This window comes from Lagopus leucura, unplaced genomic scaffold (genome assembly GCF_019238085.1).
Source record: "Lagopus leucura isolate 7727_CA_CO unplaced genomic scaffold, USGS_WTPT01 Super-Scaffold_100018, whole genome shotgun sequence".
Classification (NCBI taxonomy): domain Eukaryota; kingdom Metazoa; phylum Chordata; class Aves; order Galliformes; family Phasianidae; genus Lagopus; species Lagopus leucura.
In genome coordinates this window covers 14,077,100-14,098,616 of record NW_024962272.1, presented here as the reverse complement: position 1 = coordinate 14,098,616, position 21,517 = coordinate 14,077,100, and the positions used below count along the sequence as shown (strand labels likewise).

Sequence of the window (21,517 nt, the reverse complement as noted above, 5' to 3'; positions counted from 1 at the left end):
CCCATCCATATATTCTCATACCGAATAGTCACATGTATAAAAAATAGAGGCAACAGTGAGCATGAACGGCACTAAGTTGTTCTTGTAACTCGCTAGAAAACACACATTTAAAAATATAAACATTTTTACTTGCACATAAAAATTATTAACACTAAAGTATGTCCAGACCACACCTTCCGGTAAAGACATAACAATAGTCTATATAAATCAATAAAAGAGAGGAAGCGTAATGACAGATGAAATTTGACATGCGCCATCATTTAATATGCTGGAGATTTCACACCAAGAGACACAGGTAACAACCAAAAATTGGTCATCCACATAAATAAGGTGAAGAACTCACTGGCATACAATACCAAAAAAAAATTGGAAGCTTCACAGCTCTATAGTCAAACTGATCAAAATCATGTTAACATAGATTCTGACAGGATGTGTAAAGGCGGAAATGTGAGTGAAGGAGGAAAACCGCTCAGTACTATTGCCAACTGAGGAATATCAGCAGGAATAATAGGATCTAGAATTATCATCATTCAATAAAGCAAGTTTACTCAAAACATTTTAAAATAATTTTATCTCAATTTAGTTTGTCATAGCTTCGTAATGATATATAGTACAGGCAATGTGAAATGTAAATTGAGGTTATTATAAATAGGAATTCATCACTTTGCTTTCAAATTTATAGAGGTATCATGTTTCACAGCATATTGCTGAAGTTGTATATATTTTCATCTTCATTTAACTAATAAAATAATTCTAGCACAACTCATGTAGAAAACTATCATTTTACTACGTTAAAAGATGTAGCAGAAGATGGTTCATCTGAATCATCTGAACTGTATTTTCTCCATAGAAAGTTTTCATTTTTTTTCCAAAGAGAATTTTCACACACTTCTCTCTTTTCTGTCACTGGTGGATGAGGTGCTCTTTCACATAGCTCCTCTATAACTGTCATATCTGTGAGCTTTCTGAGGCTCTCCTCATTCTGCTCATTCAGCATGTCCCAGAAATCTTTTGGTCTCTCCTTTGATTTTTCTATTTGCCCTGAAGGGATTCTCCGTGGTGATTCTGTAGTTTTTTCCCCACTATTTCTGAAGAGAACATTGAGAATAGAGGTATCTCCAAGTAAGTCAAGAGAAGACTTTTTGTCAGCCTTAGCTCCTCTCTCCCTGTTTTCTGACAGAGACAGGGATCTTTTTCTTGGCAGCCCTGCTACTTCTGGGTCCTGCTGTCCTTCAGAGCTTTTTACAGACAGCACCTCAATTATTTTCGATTTCCTGTTTAATGAACCAGATGCTATAAAATCCTTGAATGTCTGATTGTTACTCCTCTTAGTATGCTGAGTTGCAACAATGGGTGATTGTTTATATTTCACATCAACACACATAGTATCTTGCAAGCATGAGTCATTGCAAAGTTGCTCTACTTCACAGCTTCGCTGGTTCTGCAGTTCTGTAGTTCCACTCGGAAGAAATTCTTTAGCTGATGAAGGTCCAGACTTGCATCTTCCAGAATTAACAACACATTTTCTTTTCCTTGATTTTCTTGCAGCCGCATCTCCTTCTTCAGAGTCATGTGCAACTTCTGCTGGTACTTCCATTGGAAACAAAGACTCAACTTCTGGATGCTTTGAAATGTAAAATTCCCTCAGCAACTTCTGCCGGGATTCTGATGTAGTCTTTGCAATATGTTCTGCAAGTTCTTCCATTGATCCCATTTTAAAGTGGGATACAATTTCCTCAAATTGTCTCCTGTAAGTAATCAGAAAGGAAAATGTTTTATTCTGACATCATAAATTAGGAAAAAAGAAGCTTTTAAGCAATTCATTACACTGTTCTATTTCACATATCCCAAAAAGTAATCATTAAAAGTAACTTCCTTATTAGGAGCCATATTTGTTTTTATTAGTGAAGAAAGAATAATGACTGTAGAACAACTAATTCTGAAACCCAAAATCTCAAGTGATTTTCTGAGCTTATGTTCTGAAGACACATTAACTTTCAGTGTAGGTAAGATTACGTGCCAAAGGGCCAGAAATCAGAAGGTACTTATCTGCTGAAAGAATTTAGATAGAGAAACAGTAGAATTCTGGAGGGGAGGGGAAGACAGCAGAACAGTTGTTAAAACTCCTTAAATAAAAAACTTGCTAAATAACAGTTTGGTGAATACCAAGATGAGGCAGAAACTGTCCCTGCCATTCCTTCTAGTTAGCTGTAAGTACTTGCCTTGTGCTCAGAAGCCAGTGTCTAACTATAGATTACTCTAATCAAATTTAGCCATAGTCTGGGGTCAAGCTACTTAGCTGGAAGGCTGGAGGTGTGAGTTTATGCCTCCTTGTCAGACACAGTATATGAAACGCTACCTTTCCTGCAAGAGGGCTCCAGCAGGTTGAGGACAATAAGATGTAATCCTCCTTAATCCCAAATACTGCTTTAGTGATTGGCTCCCACTACCTTCTTTATGCACAACCTCTGTACACAGTTTCCCAATCAATCTTGCAACTACAGCAGACCAAGCTGAGCAATCCTGTCATCTTAATTCATTATACGGAGGATTTAAAAGTATTAAGAAGTCTAGCAGCAAGCTAGGTACTAACATCTGACTCACTTAACATTTAAGATAGAATGTATTAAAGCTAGACTTGACTTAGCATTTTCTAAGAAATTCCTTAGTCTTTTCACTGCCTTTGAAAATTGTATCTCAATAAGTTACTGATAACAATGATTGCAGTTTTGAATATTTTTAGCAGAAAGAGTTCTTCTCTTTCTACCTCTTACATGTTTAAAATTTTCAGTACCTAAATCAGTCTGACACTTTATCAGTAATGGTTTGGGTAACTATGATCAGTTGGCTAATAGGAAGTTGAACAATATTATCTGAATACCAACTATCATAAGGTAATTTTCTTGGCAAAAAGACAATTTAAAAATATATACATCTCAGTTCTATAGGTTAGCCTAATTAACAACAGTTTTTTCCTTTCTTTTTCTGCATATCACCTGGTTATTGTTATTGAATTTCTATGTATGTACCAATGGAAATTAAGCATTAGTATTATTAATAGCAACCGCCTGGGGAAAAAGGAAAAGTGAGGAGACAGAAAAACTCTTAATTTTCCAAGGGATATTATTAAATCTTATAAACTTATTTAAAAAGTATCAAAAACCATTAAGCTCCACGTTAAAAAAAATAATAAAATGTTTAATCTTTTTACAGTCTTTTAATGAAAGTGATGAAATCTAGACAAAACCAGTAAGCTGTCAGAGGCTGCCACTATAAAACTTTGTTGTTTCTATACTGTTTAAGCATTAGCTCGTTATATTGCATGGTGCATATCCCATGAATACTGTGGTGACAACATCTGCACAGCAATGTGTGACAGATCAAATCAACAAATTAAACTGACTTGTGGGTTAAATTCATTTTGTTAATCAATTATGTTTCTTTCTGTAAAGTTAGAGTGGAAGTTTCATATTAGTTCTGCTTTCGCCCCCCAAAAAACCAAAAACATCAGAATTCCCTGGGGAAGGTAGAAACACAGAGAACATTAATTTTTCAAGCTTAGAATTTTACTTTATCTTCATCAAAGTAGTCTCACCTGCGGATTTCTTTGGGTGTTTTTCCAACCAAGAAGGTGACTGAGCCCACTCTGTGTACTTCGGTGTTTCTTTGGATCACTGGATGCAAAATGTACAGGTTATGTCGGTTACTGTTCACCATAATTCCATGCTCTGTCTTCATAATGTTCTTCTCTGCTATCACTCCACCTGGCTTTTCTTTAGCTTTCTAGCAAAATAAGAAATGCAAATTGTCAAAACAGCTGTGTCTGAAAGGATGATTTTATGACTGCTCCTGTCTTCACATGGACTTTACAGTTTGTGCACAAAGACTGGGATTCAGAGATTCACTGAAAGCTCCCTACTATATTACATGCTTCCTTGGGACAGTGAAGGGAAGTCTTAGTTCCCTAAGAGTGAGGCGTTTTTTTTTTTTTTTCCAAATATGTTATGAAAGATCATTACGTTCTCTAAAGCATTAACTAGTGTTACAAAAATAATCTCAGAAGCTCTGAATACTATTGTAAAATAGAAAAGAAGTATGTGTCTGTAAGTTGCACTCCAAGTAGATACATTGTATCTTCCTGGATTTATTTAGCAAAGTCTAGGATTATTTAGATTCACCACTTTCTGCTTACTAATGTGTGTTTCACAATTTGTGCACAGTACATAATCATAACTAATTGTAGCAATTTAACACTCAAAGAAAAACTGTAACCACAACACTACCAAATGAATATCACTAATAATATAAGGTGTACTATTATGTGTAATCACATAAATAATCGTATCGGTATCAAAGATAAGAACATTTTTGTTAATATTGAAACCTCTAACAAAAATAGTAAGAATTGCAAAGATACCTTGGAAAGCATTACCATGCTTGCCTGAAAATGAAGAGGAAACAATTACACATGGTACTTACACTATGCTATAGATAAGATTAAAAGATACAGTAGCAGTTACAATGATTCCTAAATGGAGAAAGTCAATCCTAATCATAATGGCCATTAAGAGAATTTTCCTCCAATAATAAGTCAAGCAAAAAAAAAGAACTGCTTAGCAATATCCTCTGTCCCCCTACAGATACTGTCCAAAAGACGAAAAAACAGTGTTCACACCTTGTCACTTCCAGTTCAAAATTTGCTTTTGGATCTACGATGTTTCTTTGCAATGTGTCTCTATTTGATTCACACCCACTTCTTTTAATTCCATGGGCTGTTCAAAATGTTCTTCTGCTTTAGGGTCTCACAGCTGTTCTCAATCCATTACTTTGACAAATAACCTCAAACTAGCATAGAGAAAGACATTAAAACTAAGGGACCTACAGGCATAAATTCTCTCTGTTTAAGCTATATGAACAATTCCAAACATCACAATTTAATTGCAATATTAAATTATAGTAAACAAAACTGAAACCAAGTCTCCCATTAAGATTAAAAAAAAAAAACAACTGTTGATCTTCCAGTGATGCTCTGATAATAGCAACAAAATTAACACTGAAATAGCAGATATCATCTACAGCCTACATTCTATAGTTACCTCCTAATTCTGCACACTATATAAACTATTAACTTAAAAAAAATATTTGGATAATATAGATAACATTGAACAAAGCAATGTGAGTTTTAAAATAAATATATTTTGTTGGAATTATTTAATAAAAAGTATTTTAAGCATTCAGACTTCAGTGTAACAAGATCTAGTGTACTTGTCACTCTTTCAGGAAATCAGGATTGTATCACTTTATTGTAGAATACAACCCTAATCATGTCAATGTCTGCCTTAGAAGTATTTTAAACCCCCCAAAAAGTACATTCATCTGTCTCTTATTAAACAAGACCAAAATATATAAGAGAGCATTACTTCAGTTTATATATCTGTTCAAATGCAGATACTAAAAAGCACTTTGAGAAAAAAAAAAAAAAAAAAAAAAAAGACGTTTTGTTAACACAATATTAGTCATAAAATTAGTTATCTTCTAAAGAATCAAAAATACTATAAAAAATCTTGCTAATTACCAATCACTTCACAAATAACATATTCAATTCTGGAAGTACAAAACTTAAGTAGAGTGAACAGCATTGCTAAACCTGAGAAAACAACATCAAAATACAACTATATATACACAGTTTCCTTTCTTCTACCCAAATTAGCTGCTCACAGATTTTTCATGAAGGTAGAGAAGGCAAGTAGGAATAAATCACCTGATACAAGTGAACAAGAGGTGCAATAGCTAATGCTAGCGGCTCCTGTATTTTTACTTTACTTTTTGAAAATCTTATCACAGCTCTCTAAAACAAAAGCCAGTTACTTAAATAGTGCACAGGCTTAAATACAAATGACTCCACTGAACTTGAAAATGTTTTTGAAGATTTGCCCATTTTGAAGATACAGCCCCAACCACTGATTTTTTTTTTATTTTTAAAAGATCACTGAGATGTCTCAGTGGTATCTTAAAGGTCCAATCTGAAGTTTGTTATTCTGAATAATACACGGTTAAGGCTCTAAGTATAGTTTAGGTTTCTGTGCCTCTAGATGAAAAAAAAATGTTTCCTTCTCCTAGCACTGTTGCTAAAGAAGTGGAAACTTCCAACACAGCGCTATTTTGCTTTTGTTTGAATATGACATCATGTATCACTTGTTAACTCTGCACTGATTCTTCCCACTCAGAAGCCACTTTTTTCCTGTTTCTCTCTCAGTGCCTGCTTTCTAACTTACCAATCCTATTTTATGATGAAAACTACTTTAAAATAGCTTTTCTCTACCAACAATTCTTTCTCTACCATCAAACCATTGTGTCTTCTATTATAGCAAAGCTCTTAGACAAAATTCTATCAACATAATATTCAGATTCATAAGCCCTGGTCTTGAGCACCTGTACTGTCACATATGTCATACACCTTAAGCAATTTTGCCATGACTGAAATTAATGGAAGTGGACTCAGGTAGGAACCCCAGACAACTGTTCATACGTCACCAATGGTAATACATCTGGCAACATATTTATACTTTTGAATAAGAGGCCCTTTATTAATTGAAAAGACCAGAAGAATCAAGTGAAAGAAACAGAAATCCTTTCCAAAGGAAGCATTCTGTGCATTAGAAGTGTGCCTTACCATTACTCAACTTATAGTACTGTAAATTAATTAATTTACTACAAGTGTTATTGAACTTCTCAGAAGACCATGCTACTGATGTAAAATCAGAAGACTGTGTTTTCAGGTCATTACTGGAAACCATGAAGACAATGATAATGGTCCATAAGCATATATCAGAAATGGAAATTAAATAGTTATTTAACAGAAAGTGTACAATTGGTAAGAACTTCTTTTCCCCCCTCTAAATCAATACAAGTAACTACAGAAAATGTAAACCATTGTAACACAAAGAAAGGAAGAACAACCAAAAAACTCAGACTGTAGAAATAGCAAGAGAAATTTTTGCTCCTGTAACAAAGGTTCCACTAGTACCCAAATGAATGATAATACATATTTCTCTCACTTCAAAATGTAAGTATGTTTAAAAATTTGGAATACACAACTATGGACAGCTGCTCCAAATGACAACTAAAACCACAGTATAGAAGTCCAACATAATTCTTGCCAAACTTCATGTCAAACACAAACATACTGTATACTAAAAATGTGCTGTTTGCATATTGCATTGCATATGTTCTGATTAGCCCTCTGTAATATATGCGATATAAACCTAAAGGAATTAAAATATCATACAATATGTGTTAAAGGTATTTAAAAAAAGGGATTGATAGCAGTAATGTAAGCAGTTTATCCTTACTGAATACTGAACAAAGACTATGTATTTGCAGTGCACACTCTGAAATTTCCACTGCTCCACGTGGATGTTTTCCTTAAACCTGAACACATACTTTATCCAAAATCCAATAATTATGTGCACATACATATATAGAAATACCTGCATCTTTTATATATTACTGCATTGTTCACATTTTCACATTTCACATTGTTCCACATTTATTGGAAGGGAAAACAAATTCCATATAAAAAGACAGGATCTACCAATGAATTATATTGTATCACTAACTGTGATAATTTTACTGCTTTCTAGAAAACTTAGCAATTCCTCTTCCTCAAGAACATCTCCACGTGAAGTCCAGGAGAAATAGACAATTTATTTATGTACATTATTTACAAATATAAGACATACAAACGGCCAGAGATGCAAGTTATTTTGCAGAAGTAATGGTTACTGGATTAAAAAAATTACATGAAAAAAAAATGTTATACTGAAGTAAATATCCCACTAAATATAAATAAATATAAATTAAAATAACAGTTAAAAAAAGTACAGTAAAATGAAATTACAGAACACTATTGTAAACTAGGGAAATTAATGTCAAAAAGCACAGACATGTCTTTCCATCTTACACTTTTCTCTTATCATTTATTGCACTAGCTCTAAAGATGCTTCCACATAAGGCAACAGGACAGAAAACTGATCATTATGTCAATGCACAGAAAATACATAGTTATAAAAGTACTCAGAAAACCTCTGGACTTCCACCCCTCATGAAAGAACCTGCCAGAGAAAGCTTTCATTTCTACTTTCCAGGTTCCACGTAACTACTGAGTTTTCAATTTTAATCACAATATATCTATCTTTTCTTACAAAAGGTATTCTTCATTCCTTCTTCATTTGTCAGGTATGTCTCTTGTTCCTTATACAATAACGTTTTGGTTGTCAATAAAGAGTTCCCATTTCTTTAAGTTACATACAAGCTGTAATCAAGAGACCAGCATATATGGAAGCCTCTACATCTTAAGTATTCTATACCAGTACACATTAAGATTCATTCTTCTCTAGTAGAATGGAGGCATGCAGTTGAAAATCAACCAGAAATTTAAGCAGTTACTTCTACTCCATCTTGAATCTGCAACAGCTCTTGAACCTGTTTGTTCTGTGTAGCTCCTGCTGCAGTTAAGAGTTTTTAGAGTAACATACATATATCCAAACTGATTCTTCTCTATCTTTGTTGGAACAATACCGCTTCATATGTTATTCATACTTAAGACATAAAAAGGCATCTTTACATTCTATGGCAATGAACAGAAATGTAGGAGCATTCACACATGACTGGTCATGTTAAGTCTGTGACTTTCCTCTTCCTTTCTGCAGTCCCTTCAAGTAAAGCAACAGAGAAGAACGATCGCCTTTATAAGTTCAATAAGACAAAAATGTGCGACAGAGCAGAAGAGCAGAGTCCAAGAATGAGATGAGTAGAGAAAAAGAGGTATAAACGTTCAGAGATTATACTTTTTTTCTTATGCCTGTAGCAATTCCTCAAGTCATCAGGCTTTGAAGACAATTAAGTTCCTTCAGAAATCTGAAAACGTTTGTGTAACTACTCCTCAACAGCAGTTGTATGGCTTCAGTAAGGCTTTGGGCACAGTCCTCCATAACAACCTTCTCTCCAAATTGGGAAGATAAGGATTTGACGGATGAACTGTTTGATGGATGAAGAGTTGTCTCTGAGATCACACCCAAGGAGTGGTGGCCAATGGCTCAATGTCTGCATGGAGATCAGTGATGAGTGGTGTCCAACAGGGGTCGGTGCTGGTATCAATACTCTTTAATACCTTCATCAGTGACATTGACTCGGGGGGGGGGGAGGGGGGTCAAGCGCATCCTCAGCAGGTTTGCTGATGACAACAAGCTGTGAGATGTGGTCAACACACCAGAAGGATGGGATGCAATCCAGACAGACTAGATAGGCTTGAGTAATGGCCCCAGGCAAACCTCATGAGGTTCAATAAATCAAAATTTATTTCCAACTACTTCTCCAAAATACTCTGCCAACACACAAAGCAGGGAATACTCTTTTATATTTACCAGTGTACACAGAGATGAGTGTTAAGCTATGTCTGCTGACGAATTTACTGGAGTAATATGTAGTAAGTTTCCCTTGCTTGTCATGGTCAGCTTTTTTACTCATGTAAATGTAGAGTAAGGACTCAATGAATTCTATATTTTGCTTACTAGTGGAAAACAGACTACTACATCGGTTGAGGATGGATTGTTTTCTCTTTGTTTCGCTTTAACTTCTGAGTTACACTGTTTCTTCTCCAATCATTTAACTGTAAAATTTCTCACTGGAGCAATTCCATTTAACTTACTGACTTGTGAACTGAATAAAAATATATAAATCTTATCACCTTATTTTGCACCAAGCACCTTACCATAAATAAAAGTACTTGTTACTGTTGAGATGAAAAGAGATAGTGAGCCTGCATCAGAATTCAAAGCTAAGGCAACCATTTATTCCAGCAGAAGTCTGGATTTCCTTTGTACTCCCACTCCTTTAAACAGCACCAAATCAAGAAGTCAGGCAAACACACCACAAAGATAATGCAACAACATTCTTCACGGAATCACACAGAATCACAGAATCACAGAATCACCCGGGTTGGAAGGGACCATCCTATTTAAAAGTACCTACTAAAAACTATACTGACATAGTTAATTCCATTGAACTGAAACAGTAATTTCAGTAAAGCAGCATTATAGCTCAGACATTTGGGAACAATTATTTTAAAGCTGAATAGACTTCCCTATCCAGAAGAGGCAGGATAAGGGAATGTTATCTCCTAAAAGCCTACTTACTTTAAACTATTATCTAAACATGTTGAATCTGAAAACTGTACAAACTGCAATCAGAGTAACTATAACTGATACAGAGACTTCATTTAAATAATCTACAAAATGTCAGTATAATACAGGTATGATAAATATATAACACAACTTAATAACACAACTTTTGTATTAACAGCATTCTCAACAGCACTTAAACCTGCGTTGCAAATACAAAGAGCATGTTTTTTCTTAGTCTGACAGCATGCTTAGTTCTCTCATTTACACCACATTGCAATAACATATAGAAGGGTTTACCATTAATCCAGGTTTTACTACAAAGCATCTCTGTCAAACACTGGTAAGACTGCCAAACGTCTGTCATCTAACTCAGAGGATTAAGTCTTTTTTTATAGTGAGATTCTTGTACCAATTTACAAAAATACAGATATAGTTTCTTAGAGCTAGTCACAGTCTATATTTTGGCCTGAATTCATGCCACAGAGGTTGAATATGACAGCTGGCAGGAAGCAGAGGGGAGAATACATCCTCCCCCTTTCCAGTCACCACATTTCTGTTGCCATAGTGATTAATCCTCCATTGAATGGCTGTCTTTGTACATTTCTTTTCAGTAAAAACTGAGTAAACTTAAATTGAAAATATGCATTTGACTAAAATAAAAGACTCCACATATTCAACAGGTACAGTAAAAGTTCTATGTGACTAATAGTTTTTCACACATTAGGAAGTGCAAGTTAGCAGGATATAATCAATTTTTTCAAACTATTCAGTATGCCCAGTTTGTATTTTTGACTTTTTAATACAATGACCAAGCCTTCTGTAAAATCTTCCCCATACTCCAGTGCCCTCCATGTCTGCCAGATTCCTACTGAAGAAATAATTCATAATTTCAGTTTTACAGGAAGTAAAGGAAGTCTACTTCAGACTTCTGCACCTCTGTAATATATTTCACACAGGTTGTTTTTGTCAATTAACACAAAAAATTTATAGGAAATTAAGGAATGCAGTCATTTAATTCTGCATAGACGAGAAACATTATAAGAATATATTTAATCTTGGTCCTCAGAAGCTTCTACTTCTTAACGCATGCAAGAAAAAGCTTTTCAGAAAACAGTGTAAGTTACCTAAAAAACAAGGTAACAAGCTAAAAACTAGGTAACTGCTGCATGCAGTTTTATAGCCTGGAACACACTTGGAAAAAAATACTCTTGAAATACCTAATAGATTATTAAGAACTTTTAGAAGATGATAAAACTTTCATTTTCAACCACAATATTAATAATGTCAGAAGAATTATTGAGAAAGTATCACAAGAATGACTTTTCAGGCCTTTTTGTTGTTATCGTTTTTTTTTTGAAGATCAAAGTAACTTTACATCTACTCTAAAAATTGTATTGTGGCTTTAAAAGAACGTGAAGTCTGATCAACAGATTCACATTTTTTATTTTACAAGTTTTTGTTTCCAATATCTTTCTTCAGTACCTTGTAGTTATACAAGATAGCTGAACACCAAGCATTTTCTTAATAGATGAAGTGACAGAGAAACTCTCCCACTCATTTGATGAGAGTTTCTGACCAAGTCTATTTGCAGAGACTTATAAACAGATTTGAACTGAAACTTAAATGCAGAACAAAATGACTGAATGTCATTCAAACAGCCTAAAAGCTACACAGAAAATGCGAGAAAACCAGGTTACTTACTCCAGTATATATAATTGTCATCCTTACACTTCTACAGAAGATCACTTATTAGAAATAATTGTCTGTGAAACAGCAGATTAACTGTCTTCTGTGTCTTCATGTCAAATGAATAAGGAAGGAACAAAGACTACCTTTCAGTAATATCCACTGTTTGTCACATTAAACTACAGGCATTTTCTACTTTCAGGTGCTTTCAGAACACTGAAAGCTGATGTGATACACTGTGCCAGATGGTACCAGACAGCTTTCATTTCTGTCTTCAGTTTAGGACTACAAACTGCAACCTAAGAGATACATCTGACTGCTCAAAGACACTTAGGTTCTGAAATGTCCAATGTATTTTGAGAACTACAGAGGATAGATGTAGTGGAAATTACTTTAAATCCACTGTTATACTCTAATAAGGGATAATGTGTTCCTCCAAAATTTTTTCAGCTATCAGCCATATGTCTTCACAGAACAAAAATCTCTGGTTTTGTTTTGACTACTGAGGCTCTTTAACACCTCTGTCTAACAGGTGTCTGTTCAGTGATGCTCCAGCACCTTCCACATGAACAACACTATCAGAAACACCAGCTGTTTAGGGGAAATTATCATACAACAGCAAGTTCCACTCTTTTGTCTCTTCTTCCCAAAATCTACATTGATTGGACAGGGCCAGTTGTGGTTGACAGAATTTGGACAATTTTCAGACATGAGATAGTAGGTACGATTCATGGTAACAATATTTTAATGAAGAACTCATAATTCTAATTATTCCTTAAAGACAGAAAACTAACTATGGTAATATCATGTTTATCTAAAAAAATATAACTGTTAGTCTTTTAAGTACCTATCAAATTATTCTTGAAAAGTAAGGCTTGTATCCACTGCTACTGTACAACAAGACAACAGTCCCTCTTTTCTTTGAAAACGCCGCTAGATTTCACCTTCAGCTACAGAAACCTATTCCATTCCTATGAATTCCCACAGAATTTGGTGGAAAAGGGAAGATATTTCCAAAAATACAACCGTTTATTCAAGAGCACGTGATTAAAAAGCACTGCCACATTTGCTGGCTGCCACAATCATCAGATACAATCTTCAAATAGTTATTCTTCCTGAATTCCGAACATGGACAGCATTGCCTTTGATAAGTCATCCAATATATGGATATTTCTTGTGTCTAATTCATGCACACTCTATATTATTACATTTACTACTTTCACACTTTTTCTTACCTTTCACAGCTGACCTTAAGAGCTCTCATCATGTTTTACTTCCAATGGCAAACTTTATATCTGATTGCTGTTACCTAACTGAATTTTCAGTGGTCATAACTGAGGATGCCATATTATAAAAGTGAACATTCTAAGCTAATCAGTTTACACAATTCACTTGAAAACAAGCAGAAATTGAGAATATGTCTGCACTAATAACTCCGCAGAAAGAAGAGTGCCAAGTTTTACAACAGACTGTCCTGGTTTCAGATTGAACAGGGCTGATTTTCTTCATCTGATTTGATGCTATGTCAACAGTTTATGGGCTGGTCCGGCTCAGTTCCATGACCAGCAGGGCAGAGGGATCTGCAGATCCACGCCTCTGGGAAAGGGGAAGCAGGGGACCCCAAAATACTTGAAAACAACAGCAATAATCTAAGGTGGAACAAATGATTTTACTAAATATAGTATTAGTAAAATACAATGAGAGAGAGAGAGTCTGAATTGTATAGACCTCACCACAATGCTGGGGTGAGAAGTGCAGTCCAATTGAGTGACTGAACAGACGGCAAAGCGCAGGCAGCGAAGCGCAGATAGCAAAGCGCAGATAGCAAAGCGCAGATAGCAAAGCGCAGACAGCGAAGAAGAGGAATCAGGTGACCTTGCAAGGAGTTATATCCCCTTGCTAACTGCAAAGCCTTTTGGGGAAATGTAGTTCTTCTCCGTCGGATGAACATTCGGCAGATATCAAACCCCACCCCCAGTGCATTACATGATGTTATGGTGTGGAATACTGATGACCAAAAATCATAAAACCATGACATGCTATGTTTTGGCTTCAGGAGAAAAACAATGCTGACTACCAGGAACTGGGCAGGGACAGAACCAGAACAGCTGCCCTAAGCTGGTCGAAAGGATATTCTAAACCATATGACATCATGACTAGAAAACTGCAGTAAGTAGAGAAGTGGTGCTGATTCTCACGGTCCGGCTTAGGCATTAGTTAGTGGCTGGTGAGTACTTCTGTTGTACATCACATAATTATCATTACTATTATTTTTCATCATTTTCTGTCTTAGTAATTTACCGCAATTTGTAGGTGACTTAACTTACTACATTAGTTTTCATGCTTCAGCAATAACAAATTAATGAATCTATGAAGGAATAATGGAGGAAGGGTCACGTCACTCCCATTAATAAGAAAGGGAGCAAGGAGGATCACGGGAACTATAGGCCGGTAAGTCTCACCTTTGTGCCTGGGAAGATCATGGAACAGATCATCCTGGATGACATGCCTGATCACATGAGGAATGAGTGTGTGATCCGAGACAGCCAGCACGGCTTCACCAGGGGAAGGTCATGCTTGACCAATCTGGTGGCCTTCTACAATGTAGTGATGGCATTGGAGGACAAGGGGAAGTCGACCCATGTCACTTTCCTGGACTTGAGCAAGGCCTTTGACATGGACCCCAACCCCTTCCTTATCTCCAAACTGGAGAGATGTGCATTTGATGGGTGGGTCACTTGATGGATAAGAAATTGGTTGAAAGGCTGCAGACAGAGGGTGGTCATCAATGGCTCAACGCCCAGGTGGAGGACACCCTCAGCAAGTTTGCTGACGACATCAAGCTGAGTGGTGCGGTTGACACGGTAGAAGGAAGGGATGCCATTCAGAGGGATCTCGACAGGCTGGAAAGGTGGGCCCAGGTAAACCTGATAAGGTTCAACATGGCAAAGTACAAAGCTTTGCACTTGGGCTGGAGGAATCCCAGGCATCTGCACAGACTGGAAGGAGCGGTCCTTGAGAGCAGCCCTGCAGAGAAGAACCTGCGGGTCTTGACAGACGAAAAACTGAACATGAGCCAGCAGTGTGCTCTAGCAGCTCAAAAAGCAAATGGTATCCTGGGCTCCATCAGAAGAGGGGTGACCAGAAGGGACAAGGAGGTGATTGCCCCCCGCTACTCTGCTCTTGTGAGGCCTCATCTGGAGTACTGCGTCCAGGTCTGGAGCTCCCAGTACAAGAAAGACAGGGAGCTGTTGGAGAGGGTCCAGATGAGGGCCACAAAGATGATCAGGGTGCGGGAGCATCTCCCCTACGAAGACAGGCTGAGGGAGCTGGGCTTGTTCAGCCTGGAGAAAGGAAGGCAGCCTTTCAATACCTGAAGGGCACATACAAACAGGACAGGCATCAACTCTTTGAAAGGGTTCATAACTTCAGGACAAGGGGAACCTGTTTTAAGTTGAGGGAGGGGAGATTTACGTTGGATGTCAAGAGGAAATTCTTTACAGAGAGAGTGGTGAGGTGCTGGAACAGGTTGCTCAGAGATGCTGTGGAAGTCCCGTCCCTGGAGAAGTTCAAGGCCAGATTGGATAGGGCCTTAGGCAGTCTGGTCTACTATCGAATGTGGAGGTCAGTGGCCTTGGATCTGGCAGGGAGGTTGGAGATTCATGATCCTTGAGGTCCCTTCCAGCCCTGGCCATTCTGTGATTCTGTGAATCTACTTTATCTATTGCAGGTAGAAAACAAGATCGCTTTTTTTTAAATTTTGCTTTCCAGCCTCTTAATTTTTCTGTTCTTATTCACCTTATTTCCACAATTTTGTTTGAGTTCTTTAGTTTCAATGGTTAAAGCGTAAAATGTCATAGGAATTTAGTGAAGCCAAAATGTAACTGCTCATTCAACACCAAGAATTTAACAAAATGTCAGTATTCTCAAATAAGGTTGTCTTAGTTGTTTATCACTCTTTTTTCTTATTACTTGTTATTATGTCACTTATTACTTCTGTCACTCCAGATTCATATGTAAGCAGAAACAAATGTTCCACCCAATTTTCAAGATTTGCAGGAAAGACAGTATTTCCAAACATAAAACACATCCACATCACTAGAATACTTCATTGATTTTTAGCGTTGTTGCATCTCTTTCCCAGATATTATTACATGAAAAAAACGTATTTAAAGGCAACACATCTCATTACAAACAGACTGTAATAAAAAGCAGGAAGACAAAGTTGGGATAAACGACCTGCGCAGCACAAACGATACTGTTGTCCAAAAGAGGCCTATCTATGAAATGAAAATATACTTTTGTGACCACTCCTACTTACAAATCAGACAATTTGACTATATATATGCTTAAAATCAAATAAATATTATTAAAGCATCACTCATATGCTATCAAATACAATTTTGATACGCTAAGAAAATTATTTAAGAATGTGGTAATTCAAAGTGAACAATAATGGCTACACAACCATTTTAGACATATTGTTAGAATAACGACACTAGAAAGCAAAATCAGTAAGAAATTTCAGCTGACAAAATTTTTTTTAAGAACTATCAGGTAACAGTTAACATTGCAGGGTTCAATAATATAATTTTTATTTTATTATATAATAATACAATAATTAATAATATAGTATTTCTCTAAGATAGTGATGTAATATTAAAGTGTAATTGTTTTAATTTCCATGTAATAACATTTTAATCTTTAATTAAAAAAAAAATCTATTTGAAATCAGTACTCTTTAAAGGACAAAACTATTAGCTGCTCAGATATGTTCTGCCTTAAACTGACGAGAAACAAGTGAAAAATTATGATGGCTGAAACAAAAAGATTGATGTTTCTCCCAGAGTAATGTTTTTCAGAGAACATCTTCTGAAATTAACATAATGAAGAAAGAAAAATATTAGCAGCCGCTTTCTAGGTAGATAGTTTTTCAAAGATTTCTATGAGTCTGTAATGGCTATTTCTCAAAGCAGAGAACAACGAATTCCAAGATTCACATTTAAGAAAAGGCAGTGATTTAGGAATATTTCTAGAATAATGCCTCTATGTCAAAGTAAGAAAAGCAAATGAAATCAAGAGGTAGACTTTTCCATAATTACTTATGTTTTTTTCTTGCCTAATTTGGTCTCCAAGAGAATTGCTGTTATTGTTGCTTCCAAAATGCCTTATACTGATCGACAAGTTAATCAAAATAAATTAATTTACAATACTTGTAAGTCATACAAACTTTAGGTGACAGAACGTAAGTTACACAAAAAACACAACTGAACTTGCACAAAATAGTTTTGGAGATAAATGGGTCAACAGACACTTGCAAAAAGCAGTGCCTTAAAAGTATTAGTTTATTTATATTGATTTTTATTTATGTTGACAGCCACTGTCATTAAGTAAGCATCTTTCCAGAGTATTCCTGAGTATTTTTGATCTGCTTTTCTGTTATTCTAATGCAAATGTGCTAGAACTGAAGAGGCTTCTCTTTCATTGGCCAGTCTGTCTGATCTTCCCAGTATAAAAATCCCTGCTAATGGCTCAACTAACTACAGTGCATCAGCAACACTGGAAGAAACTCTTCTAGCCACTGCAGATGTTCAACACTCCAAATGACAAAGTCTGTCATTTCTATAGTGATTGTCAGAATGTTTGTGAAGACTGAACTGCGTATCCATCAATTACTCATTCTATGTCGGTGGTTTAACTTGTGAATCATCCCAGAACACAGAAATATTTATCATAAGGCAAACAACAGCGAAGTGTCCAAATAATTAGAGTAGATTAAAAACATAATAAGAACAAAACCATACAAACTATACCTGAATATATTCCAGACTTTATGTATTCCACATGTAATTAAACAAAATGCGTGACCAATGAAAACCACAAAATATGTATTTTGCTGCAAGAGAGTACTCCCACTGAACTCCAGTTTTATGTTTCAGACATTAAGGACAGACTATAATGACCACTAACTTAACACATTATAGCAACTATGTTTCCATCCTAAAAAAAGAAAAAGCTTACATCTGACTTATGTTTGATTTTCTATGCCACTGAGATTCCCAGATGTGGCGTGGAAAGTGAAATTTTTGTTTACTAGGTCCAGTTAAAACTAAAGATTTCACATCACATCAAGATGGTACAGAATCTGATTACAAATACTCAGTCTTTACTCGTACCATTACTCTCACAAAAATCACACAGAGGATGTTATGCTGCACAATTCCCTGCTCTTTCAGAGCTGACTAATGTGAAAAACAAAACAAAACAAAACAAAACCACAAAGGTAATTGATTGGACCATTATTTGAGCCGCCTCCTCCTTCTCCAAGCCCAGTGACATTGAGCATTCATGGTGGTCATTAACAGACAAACAAGTTTGTTAGACTTTTTATGATGAAAAATGAGGATACAAATAGAATAAAAACATTTCCCAAACATTTATCTTTACCTTGGCACTACAGACTGCTACGTTAGCAGGGAGCTGGGAAAACTGCTTCAACTCAAATACGTCTCGCATTGCCCACCGGCTCAAGTGATTTTCAGCCTTGCTTGATCCAACCACATTCTGATTTGAGTGCATATATGCTACTTCTTGAATCCCATCTAATACATCAGAAGAAAAAGATCATCAAAGATTTTGGTTATTCCAAAACTCTCAAGATACACAGTTACACTCAAGAAAGATACTGCAATTAATTAATTATTAAGTTTTATTTGAAACTTGTAACTTCTGTTACAATTTCATTCAACACTAGGTTTCTCAGCTCTCTTAATAACAATCATCAGCTTTATCCAGATAGTTTAATGCTGCTGCTATTTCATTACGGGGCTTCTCTAGATAAAGAACAAATTTCAAAGCATCTATTGTTCAAATAGTTTTTGTTTACTTGTGTTTAAAGATAAGTCACTAATCAAATGAAATCTTGCACGTGGTACTTCAAACTCTCAAGTCACATATAATTAAAAACTTAGGAAAACAAAAAATCCAAACCATCCCAGTCCAGACTTTTACAGTTTAAGTATTTAAATTTGTGAATTCTTAATTAAACATCCATCTTAGCATCTTTCAACAGATAAGTAAACATTCAATAAAATATTACAGAGAAGCCTATTTCTTTGGAAAATAGAATAGTTAAGCTAACAGGTAAAAAGAGCAAGAGACATTACTAAGTAAGTTAGCAGTGCATTTATTAGTGTATTTTAACAAAATCATATATAGAAGGAAGAACTTAATCTGCACCAGAGACACTACTATTTAAGATTAAAAAAAACACAAGAAGTTAAATGACTATTTACCTAAATATCTGTCCATTGATTCCACATTTTGATTCTGATGGTCAAACTGAGCTCTATGCGTAGAACTTCTATGCACATCATAATTGCTAGATGTCATCTGTGCAATAGAGCGCATTCCATACTGAACAGGATGGAGCATTTTAGATCTGACCTGAACTCTACATCTCTGGCTTTTACACTTACAGCTCTTTTCTTGGGTATGAATCTTTTCAACCTGTAAGTTATCTTCAGAGGATGAAAATTCATCTACATTCTGAGAATCACTTCCTCTTTCTTTGCTCCAAGGCTTCTTTTTCTGAGGCAGAGATTTTGAGAATCTGCCTAGTGCACTGCTTTGTGTATGCCTTTGTTTCCCTTTCATGAAGCTGAATGTTCTTAACTTTCCTGACTCGGAGTGACAGGGAATTTCAATGTCATCAGACTCATCACTTATGTCACTTGCACCTTTCAAACCTCTTGCGCTGTTTTTCATGTTTTTAAAAGACATGATTTTGCTGAAATTTGATTTGGTACTATGGAATCCAAATTGCCTACGTTCTTCCTTAAGTACAAACTCATTTTTTTCTTCTAGTGACTCTTCACAATTTTCAGATTCCGTCATCTGTATTTCAATTTTTTTAGTATGCATTGCTTGGGGGCTTGCTGGAAATTGGGTAGGAAAGATGACATCACAATTTTCTTCAGAACTGCTTTCAGTTTCCATTACTACATCACTTTGCCTTGAAATGCATAAATCCTCATTTTCTCTGTCCACCTCTTCTTCAGAGTCTGACAAAACAAGACAATCTGCTCTATACATGTCTTGTTTATCAGTTACATTTGGTAACTGAGTAGTTTTCCTGTGCTCCAAAATATGCATATAGCTTTCACGTTTCTGAACATCATCACACTTGCTGTTGACACATGTTCTTACAGCCTGACCATCAGAACTTGAATGGTAAGAGTCATTACTACCACTTCTTTTGGTAGCTTCAGTTTCTCTCTGCAACAAGTTAGAGAATCCACACTGCACTAAGGAAAGCTGTCTCTTTGCTATCATTAAATTATTTGCGCTGCAAGGCTTCTTTCTGTTATTTTTTTTCATGGAAATTTCCAGAATATCATCATCACTAAAATAATCATGAAAATTAGTTTCTTCTCTCTCTAACTGCGCCTTAGTGCTTGAAGGACCTCTAGCTCCTCCATAATCTGGTTGTTCACACTGAAAAAAAAAGAAAAAGAAAACTACTTACACCAGGTAGATAGCGGAAAGTTTGGAAGATCTAAGTCTTAAGCAGAATAATAATGAAGATAACAATAAAAAAATATGTTTTCCAACAAAGTTTGCTCCTGACTGCTAAAACAACTTTTGTTTTTCCAATCCACACCAGTATTTTTTTTTTCAAAGCTTGTTGCATCTTTTCATCTTTTAAAAGTTTGAAAAGTGACCTCATGATGCACACATTAATACTATGCAAAGATAAACAATGGGCAAGCAGACAATAAAACATGGCAACTGCAGCCTCAGACAAAAGCATTACCAGCTTAACAATATATTACTGCTACTGTTAGACTACACAGATTTTCATGCTCTGCTTTGTATCCCACAAAGTATCTCACATTTTCTGAACTGCCATGAGGAGGTTCTTCTTTTAACCAAGTAGTCACTGTCATGACTCCAGCTTCTACTTGTCCTTCCCTCTAAAAGAATAAAAAAAATACGTATATAATTAAAACAGTACCTGTTCAAATTAATGAAGAAAGCCTACCAAAAAAAAAAAAAAAAGTAATTTTTACTACAGAGGTATAAGTATTAAAAGCACAATCACTAAACCTCAGAAAAGGTTTTGCATTTTGACAATTAATTTTCTGCTGCTTTAACCCAACCCATAAATTGCAGGACAACTTACATACTGCATAAATTGCATCTTATGCATACGCTGTTTTTACACTTTTTTTCCACAGCAGAACAGCTGTTACAGCTGAATTCAGTTTTGCTCCATATGCATTTCCATGTCAGACATCATCATTTTGTCAGACTTCCCCTTTGCTGCAATCTGCCATGTGGCAAAAAAATGTAACAGACTATCAGTGGGAAGGTTCAACTTCTACTGTCACAACACCAACATCCATCTCTAATATCATGAGCCAACAAAGTAACATAGGAGGCATTACTTTCAGAGCAACCTCATAGTATAGGAACTGAACACTACGAGCGGATGGATAGAAAAAAGGCTAGAATAAAATTCCAAGAAGAAACTTTGTTGCAACAAAGATGCAGAATAGAAAGAAGTATATATAACACACACACTTAAATTGAATTTGCACTAGAACTGGGCCAATAGTCTTTAAAAAATAGAGTCTCAGTTGTAC

The 21,517-nt window shown here is 35.7% G+C and overlaps 1 protein-coding gene across 3 annotated transcripts in view; it reads right to left on the bottom strand.

Annotated features, from left to right (window-relative positions):
* Positions 1–237: 237 nt before the first annotated feature.
* ERCC6L2 (ERCC excision repair 6 like 2) overlaps positions 238–21,517 on the bottom strand; it is a 47,112-nt gene continuing 25,832 nt past the window's right edge. For 2 of the 3 annotated variants that reach the window (XM_042877437.1, XM_042877436.1), the window contains 5 exons: positions 20,765–20,845; positions 19,166–20,366; positions 18,318–18,472; positions 3,596–3,783; positions 238–1,748 (listed from right to left, as the gene is read on the bottom strand). In XM_042877437.1, the coding sequence (XP_042733371.1) occupies positions 779–1,748; positions 3,596–3,783; positions 18,318–18,472; positions 19,166–20,366; positions 20,765–20,845 (2,595 nt within the window). In that variant the 3' untranslated portion in view covers positions 238–778. Of the gene's footprint in view, positions 1,749–3,595; positions 3,784–18,317; positions 18,473–19,165; positions 20,367–20,764; positions 20,846–21,054; positions 21,169–21,517 lie in introns of those variants that run through there. The other variant, XM_042877438.1, reaches the window with a different exon arrangement.